Source organism: Cystoisospora suis, assembly GCF_002600585.1.
Source record: "Cystoisospora suis strain Wien I chromosome Unknown contig_4251, whole genome shotgun sequence".
Lineage (NCBI taxonomy): Eukaryota > Apicomplexa > Conoidasida > Eucoccidiorida > Sarcocystidae > Cystoisospora > Cystoisospora suis.
Window position 1 is genome coordinate 1 of NW_027157043.1, and position 18,532 is coordinate 18,532.

Sequence of the window (18,532 nt, forward strand, 5' to 3'; positions counted from 1 at the left end):
TCGCCCTCTCTTCGAGTGTCCTTATTTCGGTAAAAGGGGAAAAATCGCCGCGGACAGGCCAGTGACGGACTTATTCTCTTGTCTCGGTGCCGTCTGAGCCTTGAATAAATCTAACGTTGCGAGGGGCCTGGTAGTAGTCTGCTTCAAAAAACTACAAGCTCTATTTCGTAGGAGAGTCAATATGACCTGACGGTTAGACGGTCACCTTCCTGTTGTTACCTTTCCCAAACCTGCTATGGTCAGGGCCTGCCGATCAGGGAGACTAAAGGGAGCGAGTCCCGGACATCCGTAGTCGTCCGCTCACTAGGGGAGGCTCGAGGAAAGCACCGCGTGCGAGGTAGACCCTGCCGGTGGCACCGCAGCAGCAGCCTCGACAGTCGACCGGATTCCGAAGTGACTAAGGAAGTAAGAGGCAGTTCCACACTTCTTTTAGTAGACGCGGTGATCGAAGTGTTGAGCACAGATCCATCCTTGTCACGAGTAGAGATGACCAACCTAAGACTTCGTCGCCGGGCGTCTCCTTGCGGCGGCTCATCCGCTGCGGGTGGTTCGTCTTTTCCCCGTTTTCTGACGTAGACGCGGTGACCTGAAGCGGGACGTGACTCCCCTGACAGCACCAACGCTTTCCCGGATCCCTACAAAGCTCTGGCAGCTGGCGGCAACCTACAGAAGAAGTGCTGCCGAGGCAACTCCGACGGAGTGCCTTCTCCAAGAGGTTGCTGGTCAAACTGGAGGACGTATCGTAGCACTGCGAGCTCAGGCAGGCACATTCACGATTGCAGAAAGGTGTTGATTCTAGGACAGGAGGGAGGAGTCAACAGCAATCACGCCGTTAGCTCTCCGAGCCACCCTTCTCATTTTGTGGATCCCCCCCGTGCCCCGAGACAGGCCTCGCAGCAGCTAATGCCAGGGCACTGTAAGCCAACAATGACTCCATCAGAAGAGCAACTGGTGTTACTGTCTATTAGCACAGACACTCCACCCAGCATCACTTCTGTTTGCTGAGGCGGGGCGCGGAGAAGTTTTCCGTCGTTATGAGTTGTAGGCTCACCGTGTACGTATGCGGGGCAGACAAAACTTTCTGTTTCCACAGTCTTACGAACTTCGGCACTGGGCCAGCGCACTTTCCCTCGTACGTCAGTGGCTCGCCACCTGTAAGGAGACAAGTCGGGAATGCTGTGTTCTCGTGTTGTCCGACAGATCCGGACGAAGTGTGTGCCGTAGTGCGACTGCAACAATATCTTCAGTTTTTTTGACGAAGCTAATTGGTATAGACGGAGCCGACGTGGTCGCTAGCTTCGTCTCTGCATCACGCGTAGCGCCGGACGACGAGAGTGCGCAGCTGTATAGGCATCGTGTCTACCACAGGGTTGTGTCCTGCACACCTGGGTACTCGGCCCTTCACAAGCCGCGGCTGAAAATTCCGAGGCCTCCCTTTGGTATCACGACATTGAGTCGTTGCCGTGAAGATGGAGAACAACGAAACACATACGGTGCAATTCCCGGTCTCTCCCAAGCTGCCCTGCCAGCGCTAGCCGGAGTTGTGTGCCACACACAGTAGTGACGGTTCCACCTCGTCGACCCCGGCGGCACTACCGATGGCGCCGTCTCTTTCGATCTCTCGTCACCTGAAGACGGAGTTGCTGTTGTGAGAAGTAGGGCCGTCCAAAGCATGGCGAATGCTTGTGAACAATTGTCAGACGGCTGGAGATCAGGTACGTCGGAAGTGGTTCGCCTGTAGCTTCCGTGTCTTTTTCTCCCCGCTGCGTGTCTGCTTCTCTGTCTCCTGCCAGCATTCACCTTGACGTCGTTTTACTAAGGCTGCGACCCCGGATTGAGCACTACACTGTTCGTCGTACTGCTACACGGATTACAAGCTCTTTCTGTTTTTGAGGCGCCGGGATGTGTGTACAGGCTAGAGATAAGAAGAGTCAACTTTACAACATCTGAACCAGTCCGAGCTGCTTTTTGAGGTCGTGTGTATTGCACGTAGCGACCCGTTTTTCATCTGCCAATTCTGGACTCTTTTTGGTTGCATTCGTTTCCCTGTCGGGCAAACTTGTCTCTTCTTTTTTCATGGTTCATCTGGGCTGAGCTCTAACTGAGGAGCTTCTCGTTTTTGCCTCTCCATGCGTCGCCCATTCTATTTCCCCGCTATTCGTTCTTCTGTTTTTCCGGCGTCTGCTGTCCGTGGTGTTTTCTCTTCTTCGTTAACGGTCTTCTTCCTAACCAGGGGTGGGTCTTCCAAAGACGCTTTCGCGGAAAATACCGCAGATGGCCCTGTCCGACGTTCCTTGGAGGAAATCCTGCAGGCGGCTGCTTGTTCCCGCTCGTCTTACTTAAGTTCGCATCCTCATTCTCTTTTTACATCTCGTCAGCTATCGGGAGACTGTTCTCCTTGGTCTCTGTCTTCTACTCACCCGGCATTACTTCTAAAGAATTCAGGACACCCCAGCTTCCTACCTAGACGAAGTCTAAGAGTTTCCTCAAGAGGCATCATGACTGCAGGCGGCGGAGACGCAGATCCCGAGAAAAACCCTCGAGAGGGCGCAAATGCTCTTCTTATCAAAAGTGAGCGAGGAAACAACCAAGCCGTCTGATGTCTACATACAGGTGTCTCGGGAGGTTCACTTCAGCTTGGGCACCCCTGGAAGAGAGTCTGTCCGTTGAGAATAACTCTTTGGCGTGGTTGTTCTTGTACTCGCTCGTTTTTAGAAAGCTCCAAGTGTCTCGACAACTTACCTTTCCGAGCTCATTTTCACAGGCACGCCCCTTCATAGACCGGCGAAGAAGGACACATGTCAACGTCACTCGACTCCTGACTGATAAGGAGGCTGAACCGTACTGGTGTTTATCTGTGCATGAAAAGCTGCGTGTTTTGTGTCAAGATGGTCGGTTCCTCCATAGAAGTGTGTTAATGATGAATCGACGGGTAGAGACAGACTCATAGGGGATGTGGCCGTTCTATTACGCCTCGTCTTCAGTCGGGTGTGATACACCCGTATGTTTTGTACAGAGGGAAAAAGAAGAAAGTTGATCTTTTGGTGATGATCGTGGTGGTGACGGGAGTGAATGTGGAGGGATGAATAGGTCCGTCCAGAACGCGTCTATCCGTTGAGTCGTGTGTGGGACAGCGAACGAGTTGCATGGGAGACAACGAAACGCGTACGTCTCCTAGTGTATCCTGTTAGGCAAGAGACGTAAACAGGATAACGGACAGTACACTGGAAAGGAGGTGCTGAGTGGAGTTGCGTTTTGGACGTCAAGTTTTTGCCAGGCAATCGTCGTGTAGAGCCACATTGTGTATACCCAGGTTGGTCAATATGTAGCTGAGGGCCATGCATGTAGGAACCCGTATGTGGTGTCGTGCGTTATGTCCTGTCCCTATATCTCTCCTAGTGTGTGAATGATGGATGGAGTCTCCAGTGGCATAAGGGGAAAAAAGGCGTTTATATCTGATAGTCAACCTTCTGTCTTGCGTGCGTGTGGTGTGTGTCGTAGCCGCCAAGGACTTCTTTATTCCACGGCTCGAGTTCAACCGACACAAGGGACAGAATGGTTAGTCGCTCAGTAAAAGGAAAATACTGCTCGGCTGTTTCACTCAAACTCACACGGAGAGCTTTGTGTCCGCTAGTCAAGTCAGATAGTGAATTGGTTTGAGTTAGCGTCGTCAGGGGTGGCGAGGGAAACCGTCGTCACTTCCGAACCGTTCATTACCAAGGACCTACTGCGCATCGTGGGACATTCAACCTTTGCGTGCCTCTCCTCGACAGCTGCGTTTGTAGCTCGCCTTGCCGGATGTACGTACACCTTTTTCGGACAGTCGCACTGCAGTCTCCAGTTGCCTGGAGCCTGTCGCTCACTGCTTCCTACGCTAATATATAGAGTTCAGCGAATGGTGTCTTCATACAGTCGTTTTGAAGTTCGTCGGTTTCTCTCATGGTGTATACTCAGTCTAAGTATGTCTGGTTGATAAGCGTGCAGACCAGGAGAATTACGGACGTCGTGTTTCATGGCGCCATGTATCTGCTGCACCGGAAAATACACATTGCACTGCATTCATCGTCAAGAAGACAAGGCAGAAGTTCTTGAAGAAGAAAGTGCATGTTAGTTCTTTCCCTCCTAATACGGAAGTAGTCGAAGCAGTCACACATTCGCGTGCAATCGACACAATAGTTCCTTGTCTTCCTCTGGCCCACCGTAGCCGTCAAAACAAGGCATCATTACTATGGCATCAGGAGATGATCCGGCGTCATCCGTAGACATGACGACCTTCGGAACTTGGCGATAAAGCGTCTCCGCTCCTTCGCTGATTCCTGCCTCCGAACTTCATCTGCATGTTTGTGTGCCTGTACACTGCTCAGGGCGAGTCTGTGTGATAGGCGGGAGTCTGGAGTTTACAGGCGCTCCATACTTCAGTGCCATATCTGCCTTGCGTATGGTAAGCTGAGAGCGCTCGATAGTCAACACACAGTGACAGGGATCCGTCCCCATTTCTTTTCGAGGAAACAACGGGGACCCACGGCACTATACGTGGCAGCTACGCAGGAATGCAGTGGGCACCAGGAAGGAGACAGCGCATGCGCAAAAAAGTCGTGTATATACATCACACCCCAGTTAGGCTGGTGTTAGAAGGACTGCCGCGTCTTCAGCAGATGGCATAGCGAGAGAGATGGACAAGTTGACGGATCCACCGCTGACACGTATTATACCTGCACGGTATCCAAGACGTGTGTAAAAGGCACTATGTTTCCGATAAGAGACGGAGGAGCCCAGTTCATTTCTTTTTGCTGGGGGGGACGTCACTTCCGACAACTTATCTCTAGCCGACATATTTCACCAGGGTTGTCGACGTTAGACCAGATACACAAGAGAAACATGCTCCTTTCTTTTCTTCAGTTCGCTCCCGAGATGGTTAGAGAAGATCGAAGAGAAGTTGTGGTACTCACATACTGTTGTTCGTGCCCTCCTGTGCATTTGCTTTTCGTCTGTGTATGTGTGGTGGTAATGGACCGTCTTCTACTTGTAAACTGTCCGCTGTTCGTAGGGTATGGATCTCGCATACATCATTACCACCAGCGATGCTGCTGTTCCTATCAAGTCCTACAGCCCTGAGCTCATTGTGTATCCTGTAAGATGCCAGCCTTCCTTGTTTCACGTCGACATGTTGTCCTTCCCCGCTCCTTTCTGACCTTAGACCCGTCTCTTTCTCCTTACTTATCCGTTTCTTCTTCATTGGCAGACATTGGTGTTTCCGTCGTTGTGCTTCTTCTCTTTTTCTTCTGCGTACATTTAGCTCATCTCTCTCACGTAAAACTGCACCCTTGCAAGCGTGTATGTACCACTCTCTATAAGGCAATCACTGGAGAAATCTGAAGCTGAGTGGACGGCTTCCATATAGGAACCTGCGGGCCTGAAGGCCCTCGACAATCTGAAGCTGTGCGTAAGTCATGATAGCTCATTTACGTATCTCGAAACACTGATCCTGATCTCCCCCTATTCCAGAGATACATGCGCCTCACACTGCACTTTTATACGTCTACGGTCCTAACGCGATGTACCATGTATATGCGGACATGTGCGTGTCGGCAGGAGGTGTCGCGACACCAGAACGCACATAGTGCGGTAATCACAGAGGGACACAGGTGCTTCACTGTGTGTCTGTTTTTTCTATAGACAATACACCCAGCAAACCACCATCCAGCGTAGTGTATATATGTCTAGCATACCTTACACGCGATTCAGGAGTTATTCCGAACTGGAGACTACTCTCTTTGTCGCCTTGTTTATAGTTGCTACCAGGAGGCGACCAGAAAGTCGGCATAGAAGAATCTCTGCATCATCTGAAAGATAAGGTATGAGTTCTCGGGTACTGCTTCCACAGGGATCGGCTCGAAGCATGCCCGGGGCCCAAGCGGATAAAGTGAAGAGGGAGTTTCGTCAAGACATTGTTCTGAAGTGTTTATGGATGGACTCTCTTTGCGGGCCCAGTTGCTTTTCATTCGTAGTCTCGAGAGACGGTCGAGAAAAACATACATCATCGGCATGCTGGCGCGTTGTCATGTGAATAGCCTTGTTTCCTTGTGTGTGCCTCGATGTGTGAAAGCGAAGTTTGTCCCCAGTATTCAGCCGGTGGACCTTGAGGGCTGTATACGAGATCATACACACTCATTCGCCGATTCGAGGCTTTGTACGTGCTAAGATACAGAAAGACACAGACAGACGGAGAGAGGTGAATATAGATATCTACATCTAGGTAGACGGATCGGTGGACAACAGGTATAGCCATCAGAGGCTACTACAAACAGGAGATGGAAGACTGCGGGCTGTAGTCAAAGGTAACATGCATTTAGAAAGGGAAGCAGTTCGTGTGTGTCGCTGGGGGATGCGAGGTAGTGTTACAGACATCTAGCAGTGTGCGTGTGTAGCCATTCTCCACGTGCTGATGGAAACGTGAGCAGTGATGAGCTAAGTGGAAGCTTCAGACTGCTTTCTGTAAGTAGGGCTCATGCCTCGGCACTACGTGAGCTTTCTGGAGTGAACTCAACGAATTCGACATGAAAGTACGAGAGAAGTTCGGAGAAGGCGCAAAAAGAGAGACTTCATAACTACAGCTTGCCGGTGATGCAGCTCGAGAGGGTATATAGAATCTCGTATGAAGTTAGCTCTACGTCCAAGAGGGGAGAGACGCTGTTCTTCCTCTAACGAGCAAACGAGGTCTCTCGGTCAGCTTCAAGACTTTCACGTGTCTTGCAGTTGAAGGACGTACTTCCTCGGAGTGAAACTTCTTCGCTCCGAAGTGGTGTTCGTACACGGGCCCCTGTCCTGTATCTATACGTACGCTTGCATTCCGTGCCCTCATATGGATGGCTCTGCACAATATCATATATATGCCCCTGTGCCACTGTTCAGTTATATGGAAACATACATATATATACGCACCCATATACGTATCCATATATATCTATATATCTAGAGAGAGAGAGAGAGATATATATGGGGTAGTACATGGAGTGCCTGCTCAGTTGGTTGTGATGCAGAGCCGTGCGATTTTGAAGAAAAGTGACGTCATAGTAATGGGACCGGGACTTGGTGCGCCGAAGCCTTACGTAGCAAACGCAGGAGCGGCTGCTGAAGAGAATGCGTGCCCAATACAAAAAGCTGCTCTCTTACTCCTCGATCTCGCGATGGAAGAGAAGAAGTTTGTGGTAAGCTCAATCAATAATAGCGTACATGCTTCTGTCAATTGATCCTGTCTCTGTCTCTCTGTCCACACTTTCTCATCTGCCTCATTGCGCCTATTACTTGGATCTGTCTGCATTTCTCTGCTTACCAACGCTCTTCAACTGTCCTCCCCCCATCCGCATTTAGTTGCACAAGAGACATACAGATAGACTACCATTCATTATTATTCGTTAGAGTTTATTTCATTTAGAGACAATGGACTTCTTCTTAAGCCGTTGAAGAGGACCGTGTGGCAGCAGCTTTTCTATTGATGTAGAGTGCCGATCTAAAAGATATTCTTTCTCTCTGCTGTCACTGCACTGTACCTCTCTTTGTCCTCTCTGTCTCGTTGTAGTATGGAGACCTTGTTGATTTGGCCGTCGCCCCCACGAAGGAGAAGGTTTTTTTTTCCTTGTCTCACGTCTTTCATTCTTAGTTTCCTTGTGGTGGTTACTTTTCCTTCTTAGATCATCGACGCTGATATGATTCGGGTTCTGTGTCAACCCCATAATGAGCCATCTCTCCACCGTCTTAAGCACTACCGTCGGTGCTTGTTAACGCCGAATAAGAGAGAATTTGATCTAATTCACGGTGCCTTTCAGTCTTTGCCGGAAGGCCGAAGACATCCCTCACCTGGAGATATGGCGTATCTTACTGAACTTGCTCGGGCCCTTCGTTTAGAACAGTCAAAAGACGGTTCAGATGGATGTAAAGACCATCCCTCACCGGGTAGTGAGTCGGGAAAGGGAGAAGGAACAGGAGAAGAAGGAGGAGGACAAGAGGAAGGAAAAAGTGCACCTCCTTCTCCATCATCTTCATCCTCTTTACCTCGTTGTTGCTCTTTGTATTGCGACTCGAATAATAAGCTTAACCCGTTACTTCAGTCTCTTTATCCTTCATCGTTGAAACCCTTCTTTCCAAGCTTGACAGGCATGACGCAGCACCTCTATGGGCCTAGTCTATTCTTGAAGGGGACGGCTGACATAGTCGTAGTGCCGGGATGTGTGCGGACAAGACAACAAACTAGCGATGGAAAAGCTGCTGATGATGATGGAGAGGGAGGGAGCTGTCCAGCTGCTGTGTTAGCTGCATGTGGTTTGTCTTTATCCTCTCGTGGAAGTCCTAAGAGATCTGGAGGACAGGGGGACGTCCTAGGTGGAGTACTAGCGACCTTTATAGCGTGGTGGCATGTCTATTCTAGACATCGAGCGGAGAAGCTAGCAGGACCAGATCAGAAACGAGGAGGTAAAGGAGGGGAGGTTGTTGCAGGGCATGGAGATAGTACACATCATCTACATACTGACAAGGATAAGGATAAAAAAGAAAAAGTGAGAAGCGGACATAGCAGTGAACCAGAGAAGAGAAGCAGCAGCTCAGGAGAGAAGCAAGAGAATAGTCATACGACAGGAGAAGGAAATGAAAGTCAACGGGGAGACAGAGATGGTGAAGGGGAGATAGGTCGTGCGCTCGGGATGGAGGATGAAGATTCAGCTGGGTTGTTATGTGCAGCTTTTAATGCCTCCCTTGTTGTACGTCGAGCAGCGGCCAAGGCATTTGAACTGAAGGGAAGGAGCATGCTAGCGGGTGATGTGATCGAACTCCTAGGTGAAACCTTCAGGGAGATGTACGATGAGAAATAGACAGGAAAACGAACAAGCATTCATCCGAAGAGAAGAAAAAAGAAGCAACGATTGACTCTCTCTCAGGCTCTCTCTCGATCAGCTCTTTTTTCCTATTCTCTTCTTCATTCTCTTCTGTGTCTTGGGAATGCTGTCTTAAAAAGAAGATCAAAAGATTCTTGAAGAGAACAAAAGTGCGGGTTGAGGAGACACCCTGTGATCTCCTGTCGTGGTGGCGGCTTTTGGGGTTTTGTTCTGTCTTTCTCTTATGAGGGAAATCGTTTCGCCATCCTTATTATCGTCATCATTCACTTCTTTTTTCTTCACTGTGCATCAGGAGGAGAGATGCAGCAGCAACGCAAGGAATGTGCTTGCCTCTCCTGGAGGAGACCCGTCTGTAGCTTACTACAAGCTAGTATTCAATGAAGAAAGAAACTCCCTCATACGGACATTACGCTGTCACACCGACGAGGTAGATGTCTGGGTTGGTAATTGGATATAACCGAATGAAAGGTGTTTCGTGCTTGAGCCACGGTTGTTGAGGAAGGCCACCCCCCGCCCCCCCCGCTCGCGGCGCTGTACTCGTGGGCAAGACATCTGAGCCTCTCGTTGTTGTTGCCGCCCTTGTGAGGTAGATGAGTGGCCGGAATGCAAAACATTGACCATAGGGACGGTGATATTACAGTGTTGTTTTAAGTGAGTGGGCGGAGGTTGATCTTTCCTTGATTGATCTATGATCACATACAGTAGAAGGACTACACAAAACAGCGATTTGCTGAACTGGTGAACGAAGAGAGAGAGAGAGAACTGCCATTTCTTTTCGATTCTTGGCGAAGTATATATTATGTCATCCTCAGTCAGCTCCTCCTGCTTCTTCGCCTCACCTCGTGTTTTTGGTCGTCCGAGCGACGAACGGTGGGGGGACACGAGAAGTGGTATCTCGGTATGCTCCTCTTAAGACAAGCGACATTCCTAGGGACCCACGTGTCGAAAATTACTAGAAAGAAAGAGCATTCTGTCTTTCTTTCTACTCGTCAAGAAGTACGACAGACAGTCCCGGTAGCAGTCCGGTGCGATGGTGTCTGCGCGTGCCTGCTGGGGGAGGAGGGGTGCATGCAGTCGAGTGCGTCATCTTACTACCTTCGCGACCACACTTGGTAATGGTAGTGCGTTCCGAAGAGAGTAGAAGAAAAGGCTCCTTGTCGATAACAAACAACATCCTTATCCACTGAAGCATCGACCTCATACAGATGAGATAGATAGATAGATAGGAAGTCTGAATGATGAGGGGAAAATTCGTTACAACGGAGTCTGGTGACCGATCGAGACGATGACCGACACAAGCAAGCAGTGAACGAAGAAGAAAAAGGCGCAAACAATGCAACAGAGACGTCTGCGAGGCAAAAACAAGCCGAGAGGAAGATGATACAGGAGCGTAGTATCGTTGTATGAAACGAGTCTAAATAGTACCATCATCACTCACTACCCCTGTAGTTGCCGTACCACGACCCCGGCTACAGTATAGACAGCATACCATCGCCGCCGCTCTCTCAAGCTTCTTGATAAATTCTCTCGACAAACCTTTGTCTTCTATGCTCAATAATACACTGATGGGGGCTAGGTCCTTCATTACATTGCTAGATTCATCATTGTCTCATCGACACGCAGATGGACGAAGACCACCCGCTGTTGATTTTTCTTCTTGTTCCTCTACTGTTCATTATCGTCACCAATGCATTTCATCTTTCCACTGTCTCCTCTGCCTCGTCCTCAATGGCCACCGCTACTTGAAGAAGAAGAACTCTTGTTCTCCTCGTCTGTGTTCTTCAGAGATTCGATACGCTGAACCTGAAGACAGAAGAGAAAAGAAGACTTCTTCCCAACCCTAGCTACTACAGCAGACAGACAAGCTTCATTCATTCATTCACTTTTGATCCTAGGTCATGCAAGGGGTGGGCTTCCGACCCATCCGGTGATGATGAAGAACTCAGTCTACTCGCATTATAGAAGAAGACCTTTTTCACATATAAGAGGATATACCATAGAGAGAGAGATACACATAAGTAAAACACCTAGTTACGGATGGCTGAGTGTCTCGAGGAGAGGGAGGAGGAACACGGGGAGGAAGAAGAAAGGCAGATAGATTCCTGTCGAGTTTTCCGTGAAGCTTTCATTCGAAACATTCATTGGAAGGAAGAATGGAGGTTTCTTTCTGGAATCGTGTGGTTCTTCAGTTTTCACTCAAAATACTCACAAGTGAGAGAGCTGTCCATACCAGCATAAGATAGGTTGACGCCCCCCCTTGTCGTTCAGAGATACGAACGTCACGTGCATGCAGACGTTCTGCTGAACTACGGGGGACTGCCTTTGATGTATGAGAATTGGCAAGGGACGACGCTACACCATTTTTCGATCAACCGCATGCACTGAAAGCCGATACAACGGGCGAGGTTGAAGATCGACTTTGCTGATAGAGGGGGGGTGTGGGGGTGTCTCTATAGTGAGGGATATTTTTCTCCCTCTTCAACGATGAGCGTTGTCGTCCGACAAATGAAGAGCGTCCCTCTTTTTGTCCTAACAAGAGTGAAGCACCAAGGCTAAAAAGAAGAGAGATTTTTGGAAGACGGGCGATAATTTCTCTTATTCACCCTCTCTTGCACGCCTGATCACTAAAGTGCCTTTTGCCTCAGAAGGACAAGGAGTTACACCGCAACAAATCTTAGGTGACGGCGACTTGAAAGTGGGCGAAGTGGAGAGAAAGTGAAGCCTAGATAGATTGGGTTAGGTCGTTCACTACGAGCACTTCCGTGTGGTTCTTTATCCGATCGTTACTACGAGACGGAAGGAGAGTCTTGTAGAGAGAGATCTGATTCGAGAGGAGAAAGAAGAAGAAAGGTAGAGATCATCTTTAGTGCGCATACCTCTTTTTCCAGGCGCTCCTCATCAAGGAAGTAAAACTGTTCTTTCTTCACAATTCCGACTTCGATATGCTTATGACCCGCTTCAACCACCTCCATCAAAGCACTCACAGCTAACTGAATAGCTCCGTCTTCCTCTAAGTCCGCAGTGTAATTCTTCTCTAGAAACTCTTGAACCGTCTGAACAAAACAGAAGAAACACACTTCACCTTCACCGAGACATCTCCATCGTTGCAAAAGCCAAGATACACTACACCTCATGGTCAAAAGATCTAACCATGTATCTGTCTTTCTCTCTCTCTCGGTATCTACCTCCCTCACTCGCCCTGTCGTCGTTCATTCTTCATGCGTGTATATAATGCAGATAGACAGATGGAGAGGACAGAGAGAGAGACAGCATAATGACAAGAATACAACTCATCTCTATCGACAAGCTCCATCAGAACCTTATACTAAAAACCCATCCCCATCTGTTTGCTTCTTCCTCATACCCCAGTCGTTCCTTCATCCATCACGATACACCTCTAGCCGATCTAGATGACCGGATAGACTTGTGTCGGTGAGACACCGACCTATCTAGATGATAACGAAACCTCTGTAGGTAACCCGATAGACCTCCACCATACGTCTGTCTGCCCTTGACTTCTCTTTCTCAAACTCTCCTTCCTCTCTCTCATGGCAAAAGCGAAGGAACTGCAGCAGCCTACCTTCCACCCAACCCCCTCGTACTTACGACGTTTCATCACATATGGGGCTTACACGATCTCTGTTATGAAGCTGTCGAGCCCCCTCGGAAAGAGAGAGCGTATTACCTGTCATCTGCTGAGCTAGACTACTACGTGATTTACGAATCCCACATTAGGACCCGCGCAGCCCGTACAATGTACATCTAAGACCTTCCCTCAGTCGACAGGTCGTTGAACAGCCGGACAGTCTTTGATTTGCAAGGAGTAAAGGAGGAAAGAGACGACGTGGCAACTCAGGAGTTTTTACCTTGCAGTTCTTTCCCATCGCTTGAGCCTTCCACTTAGCACAGATTCCTGATGGTTCTGTCTGATACAGTGCGATCGTTCCATCATGCTGAGCTCCAGCAATTAGACAGCTTAGGCCAAAGGGCCGCACGCCACCTCTATGTGTGTACTTCTGAAGAACACTCAAACACCAGAGACGCTCCGATACAAAGCAGCACACCTCACTCTAGATCTCTCCCCTTCGTCATGCCCTGAGCGGTAGCTAGAATGTTCTTTCTTATCTGAACGGTTTTCACGATTGCTTTAAAGGTCAGAAAGACTGGATCGCTTGAGAACGACGTGAGAAAGACGATTGCAACCCTATTGAACCGAGGAGAGAGATATATCAAGAGATCTGTCAACAAGAGCTTACTGGCAACTCACAGAAGACTTCTTCACACTGTGTCCCTCCTAATATTGATCACCGCGTGTCTCGATGAAAGAAAACGTGTTTTCACTTGGTGACCAACAGAGTTGTCTCCCCATCTTTCTTTCTAACTGTCTCGCTATCTAGCTATCGATAAGAATTTCTCCGGATTAAAGAAGCATTAGAAATCCGTGTAAGAAAGATGAAGGGAGTCAAACTTCCATTATCTTACCTGTTGAATTTGAGCGATGAACTTCGCGATATAGTCGACTGAAGGGGGGGTATCCGTGTTAAGGCGATAGGACTGGCACTCGACTCGAGTCTTATTGATCAACACACGGGCATCCGCATGCAAACCAGCGAAAGCGAGACACAGGTTCTCATCCAACATCACTACTTTCCGCGCTGTGCTGATAGATACAAGAAAGAATGACAAGTAGACACCGTGACTTAGGGACGAGAAAGCAATGGACAGAGGATAAAGATAGGTCGTGTAGTCTCAGTAGAGGGAATACACGTAGTGACAGGGAACACCTCGATAAGCATGCGAGAGAGCACTCAAGGTGAATGATGCAAACATGAAAACAACACATTTATATCTACCACACGTGAGAACGTATCAATGTCGATACATGGATGTGGCATGGGTACATATACACCTGAAGACAGATTCTTTTCTTCTCTGGTGTATGAGAGAAACACTCGCCAGAGGAGGTAAGTGTCGAGAGGAGAGAAACCACGGTGTCTTCAGATAGTAGACAGCACGTACAAGAATTCATTCACTTTTTTGCCTTATCTACCAATAGTACATCACTATATATAGGGCTCGTACCATCAGTGACTGCACACGCAAAAAACAACCTCCAGTGTATATACACTAAACGGTGTCACTCATTTCTCTTGATTGTGCTCTCCATCTTATCTCTAAATCAAGGAGCACAGGGACAGGAATAGATAGAAAACAAGAAGTTTTCATCGTCTCCTGTCTCGGGGAGAAAAGATGTGTATAAGAAGAGAGTTCATTCTATAACTCCGACCCTGATCATTGTGAACATAAAAAGCAGAGGGTCTCTCCTTGGATTTTCCTCTCTAACAAGATGAGTCTATCGGCAAACATCTAGCTACCTATTTATATTGTACAGGCATAAGTCCCTCGGTACGTGTGCCGGTACACCGCAGAAAGCATTCAGTTTTACGGCAGGAAGACTAGAGAATAAGTAGCTGTGAAGAAACCGTGTTTGCTTTCAGAGAGGAGCGAATGGACCGTCTAAGGAAGGAGAAAGTTACCGAGGCTCTTGAAGCTTAGCCGCTGCCTTCTTTTCCACGGCTAAGACCACTAAGTCCTTCCCTACAACTCCAACCGCACAGCCTCCTCGTCGGACCGCCTCCATGGCGTATTCGACCTGTAGACAAAGAAGAAAAGTGTTTTCGAATGAGTGGGAATGCATGCGAAGAACCCAGGTTACCAGATAACTTGGACCTGTCTGTTGAAGTCAGAGGGTCTACGCTTACGAAGGAGATCTAGAGATCTCCTCTCTCGGCTCCCCTTTGTGGTAAAGACACATTGTATGCGAGGCCTTCCGCTGAGTCTTGTATATGTATTTGCATATAGGTACAGATGCCTGTCCATGTGTTATGAGATCTATGAGTTACACACATCGTCAGCTTACAGAAACACGTAGAAGAACGGAAATGACAAACGAGAGGGTGACGACAAGAAAAAAGAAGGTTGTCATAGAAAGACACTCTCCCCCCGCATGCGTACTGTCAAACTCAAGAGGGCTCCCGGCCGCAGAGGCAACCACACTTTTCACTGGATTCGTAGAGAGTAAAAATCCCAGTAAAGCTTCTCCTTCTTCTCGAAGTGATGGCTATACCGACACTGGACATGCTCTACTCTGATTGTCTTCCTCCTGTCAATGTGTTGTGACGTATCAGCGCCTATGTTTATGCGTGTAAGAGGAAGCTCTGTCTACATCTTCAGGTGGGCAAATGTACATGCTTTTTTGCTCTCGGGTGATCGAGAAGTTGTCCAGCAATACAGAGAAGGTAACTGAAGAAAAAAATCGCATGCATGCCCGCTCTCGACCGCTTATCTGTATACAGCTAAGTCATAGTGACCACTGGTGCATATAGAAAACTTTCTTGTCATGTTTGGTAGTGGACAATGTGGCTAAGGAAAGCTAAACAACGTTCCCTCTACTTATGCCGAGCACTCGACGACTCCGATCAAGACGTACAAAGAGACTGGAGTTCGTAGCTACCTCACTATCTAGCCTACATTACCTCTGAAAAGCTTAGGTCAGCTAGCAACGGGTCAAGGGTATGTTCATATGTTATTTCGCATGATACATCCACACTTTCATGACTGCACTGTCTGTCACTCTAGCTCTTTACTGATGCTGAGACACACACTCAAGGAGGACTGTGTGTCGATGACCGCAGCGGCAAGGCTCCTAGGTCGGCGGTACCTTATGTGGTGACACTCCTTCTCTGTGCTTGAGAAGTAGCATCGGCTGGTGTTGCATGAGAGAAAGCGGGAAGGCTGCTTACGGCTAAGAACGCTTGTAGCTACGCTGAGCCCTGGAGAAAAAGTGATACGACGTTTCTAGCGTACCTGAAGAAGGTGGCCATCGGGCGAGAAGACAGTGATGGCTCTGTCGTAGCTCATGGTGTCAGATCTATTAAGAGATGATGTCCACGAAGTATGAGAGAACGCCCCAGCCGCGTAGTAGCTGTCACGGCCGAGACTTAGTGGTTCTACGCTCCCGCGGGAAAAAGCACAGATCGAGAGGCTGCCTGAGAGTGCACGTTGAGAAGGCGGGTGGCTCGATGACGGCGGGAAGGCAGCTAAGAGAGTTCAGGATTTGCCCCGTGCCAGCTGCGTCTTAAACTCGTTCCCTTGCAGGGGCGTTGAATATCCCCGGGGAGAACGAGAATCGCGATACGTGGAAAGGTAGGGCACGTGAAGAGATGCTAAACTGGGAGCCGCGGACGAGACGGAATACGAAAGAAAAAGGTCTGCTTTCCAGAGGCCAGTTTGCGGATGTGTGAATGGCTGGGGAACTGGACTCATGGAAAGAAAAGGCAACCGAGACTAAAACCTCCTAGGGCACGATCAGCGCACTCAGAGACTGGTCGCAAGGTCGGAAACAGGATAAGAAAGCATCAGGAACAAACTCAGAAGAAAGACTTCAGAGCGGGATCCGAAGGAAGACAAGGGACAGGGGAGGAGGTGGCAAAGTGCTAATTTTCTCGGAGGGCTGCGTACACAAGGAACTTCCGAAGGAAAGACGTCTGAATAACAGAAAAACTCAACAGCAAAGGGCGCCTGTCCTGGGCGCACACGTCATACGAGCTTTGCAATTCTGTACACCAGTCTACAGCCTTTGTACTCCCTATATCAACAGGATTGTCTGCTTTTCGCAGGGCCATCAGTAAGGTGCCGCTGCCGAACGTTCCTTTTCGTGTCTCCAGTCATTTTCCGAGCTTGCATGCAGCATGGCCCATCCTCGCCTTCCTTCAGAAGTCTCTCAACCCGTACCAGTGCTTTTTCCGCTGGTCAGCAAAAAGCACCCAAAGCGGACATCAGCGATGTTTCGCTTCCCGAGACAGGTCTCAGTTCTCTCTCGCCAGACATGGTGGCTCAGCGGTAGCAAGGTCTGTCCTGCGAAGGGTCGTGTAGGGTCCTGAGCTCACTATATTCGCCTGTTTGGACCTTTTCATGGACTTGTTCGAAGTAAGCAGGAGTCCATGGGGTTGCTGTTTGGGGGTAAAGAGGCGCCAGCAAGTAATCATCTCTGACACAGCCATACTTTTGTCAGGTCAGAACCGCCGGACAGGCACAGGTCGTGATGCCATTCATTGGTTCTTCAGCGTTGCAAAACAATGAACTTTCTCTTTTGCATTGAGATTGTTGTCAGGCCCTTGCGGTCTTTTGCTGGTCTATAAGCGCGTCTGCACGCAGCCGGTGGCTCTGGCATGTCGCCGATGTGCAGCCGTATTGAGAGACCACGTGCTGACGCCTCCACCCCGTTGTTCGCTTTTCTCCTGCTGGTATAGAGAGACCGCTTTGGTGTAAATCGAAGACGGATGCTGAGTTCTGCTCCACTGAGGATGCCAGTCGGGTCCGGGTGCGGCGAAAGAAGGCTTTCCAACAACACTGATAGAGCTCGAGCGGTACAGAATAAAGGGCTGAACTTCCTCTATCATCTGCGTTCGGTACACCGGTCCAGACTTGCAGCACAGCTGTCGCCCGCGCTGCTGTGCGTGGCAGGCGAGCGACCACAGTGGGTACGGCGGCTGCAGGGGTGCTCTGTGCAACGCACGAATCAGTCCGTCGAGTTTCGACGATGCTCGATGTATTAGCAAGGAGTTACAACCCAGTCACTATATAAACGCACCAGATGCTGCTGATCGGTGGTCCGTCGGCATATTCATGTATCATCCAACAACAAACATGCACATAACAGTAATGGTAAGACTGATGATGAGCATGAAAACACACTGTAGGGACGTCCCAGCACATACACGCTGGGCAAGCCTCAGCCGCGCGACTCTCAGTCACCGCCACAAGGCATGGGACGGCTCCTGTTCAGGCGAGTCGCCTCCAGCCATTACTGTCCTCCGCTCTAATCTCGTCGTCTTCCTGGCAAGGTCGCTGGGACGCTGCGTGAAATTAGTATGCTCCGCAGACAAAACCCCCGGTATTTGAAGGATGCTTTCGCGGCTGCGAAAGCACCTCAGTAATATCTCTTATTCTCACAACGGGTGTGGTGTCAACAGAGAACCCGGTGTCGCCGCCGCCGATCTGCGTTATGCTGTGTGTGCATTCGGTTGAATACGGAGCGGGGACACACACGTCTATCCGCAGCCTCCAGCACTACTCTGGGTGTTGGGGCGCTGACCAGACCCAGAAAGCCAGTATTCCAGCAATTTCGTTCAAAGCGCTAGTGTTTTCAGATGTGATCTGACCTGGAAATCGCCGAAGTAGGCGCTCGCATTGCGGGGATCTCCGAACAGCGTATTCGCGGTACAGTGCTGACAAAGCCATGTGCGCTGCTATACTGAACTTTCAGCAGCATTTCCCGAGGTTTCGTTTATCAGTGGCATTGCCGAGTTCAGGTAATACCAGTCCAAGTCTGGTCGCGGATATACAAAAGCAGTGCCTTCCCGAAAACTGGTATTCAGTTGCCAGGACCCTGGAGGGCTCGAGGAGAAGCACACGTGCACGGTCTTTGGAGTGAGGTCTACTCGTGATTTTGTTCTGACAACTCTGGCTTGTCACCTTGGAGTCGAAGGACGGCGGGCGATTCCGCAGCCAGGTAGCCGCGCCCATCACCGTAACAAGCAGGCACAGCTACTTGAGCTGCCCCTGATATGCCCGCCAAAGCC

At 49.4% G+C, this 18,532-nt stretch overlaps 2 protein-coding genes across 2 annotated transcripts; one reads left to right on the forward strand and one right to left on the reverse strand.

Annotated features, from left to right (window-relative positions):
• The first annotated feature begins 1,695 nt into the window (after positions 1-1,695).
• Positions 1,696-9,891, forward strand: CSUI_007877 (carbohydrate kinase). Its single transcript, XM_068068020.1, has 7 exons — positions 1,696-2,571; positions 3,502-3,558; positions 4,365-4,441; positions 5,048-5,131; positions 5,793-5,855; positions 7,041-7,208; positions 7,692-9,891. Exons 1-7 carry the CDS (start codon positions 2,130-2,132, stop codon positions 8,862-8,864), a joined length of 2,064 nt encoding a protein of 687 aa, XP_067920003.1. The 5' UTR covers positions 1,696-2,129; the 3' UTR covers positions 8,865-9,891.
• Positions 9,892-10,252: 361 nt separating this feature from the next.
• Positions 10,253-18,002, reverse strand: CSUI_007878 (proteasome subunit alpha type). Its single transcript, XM_068068021.1, has 6 exons — positions 15,756-18,002; positions 14,426-14,541; positions 13,371-13,548; positions 12,755-12,904; positions 11,765-11,941; positions 10,253-10,691 (listed from the first exon to the last, which is right to left on the reverse strand). Exons 1-6 carry the CDS (start codon positions 15,807-15,809, stop codon positions 10,614-10,616), a joined length of 753 nt encoding a protein of 250 aa, XP_067920004.1. The 5' UTR covers positions 15,810-18,002; the 3' UTR covers positions 10,253-10,613.
• Between the last annotated feature and the right edge of the window lie 530 nt (positions 18,003-18,532).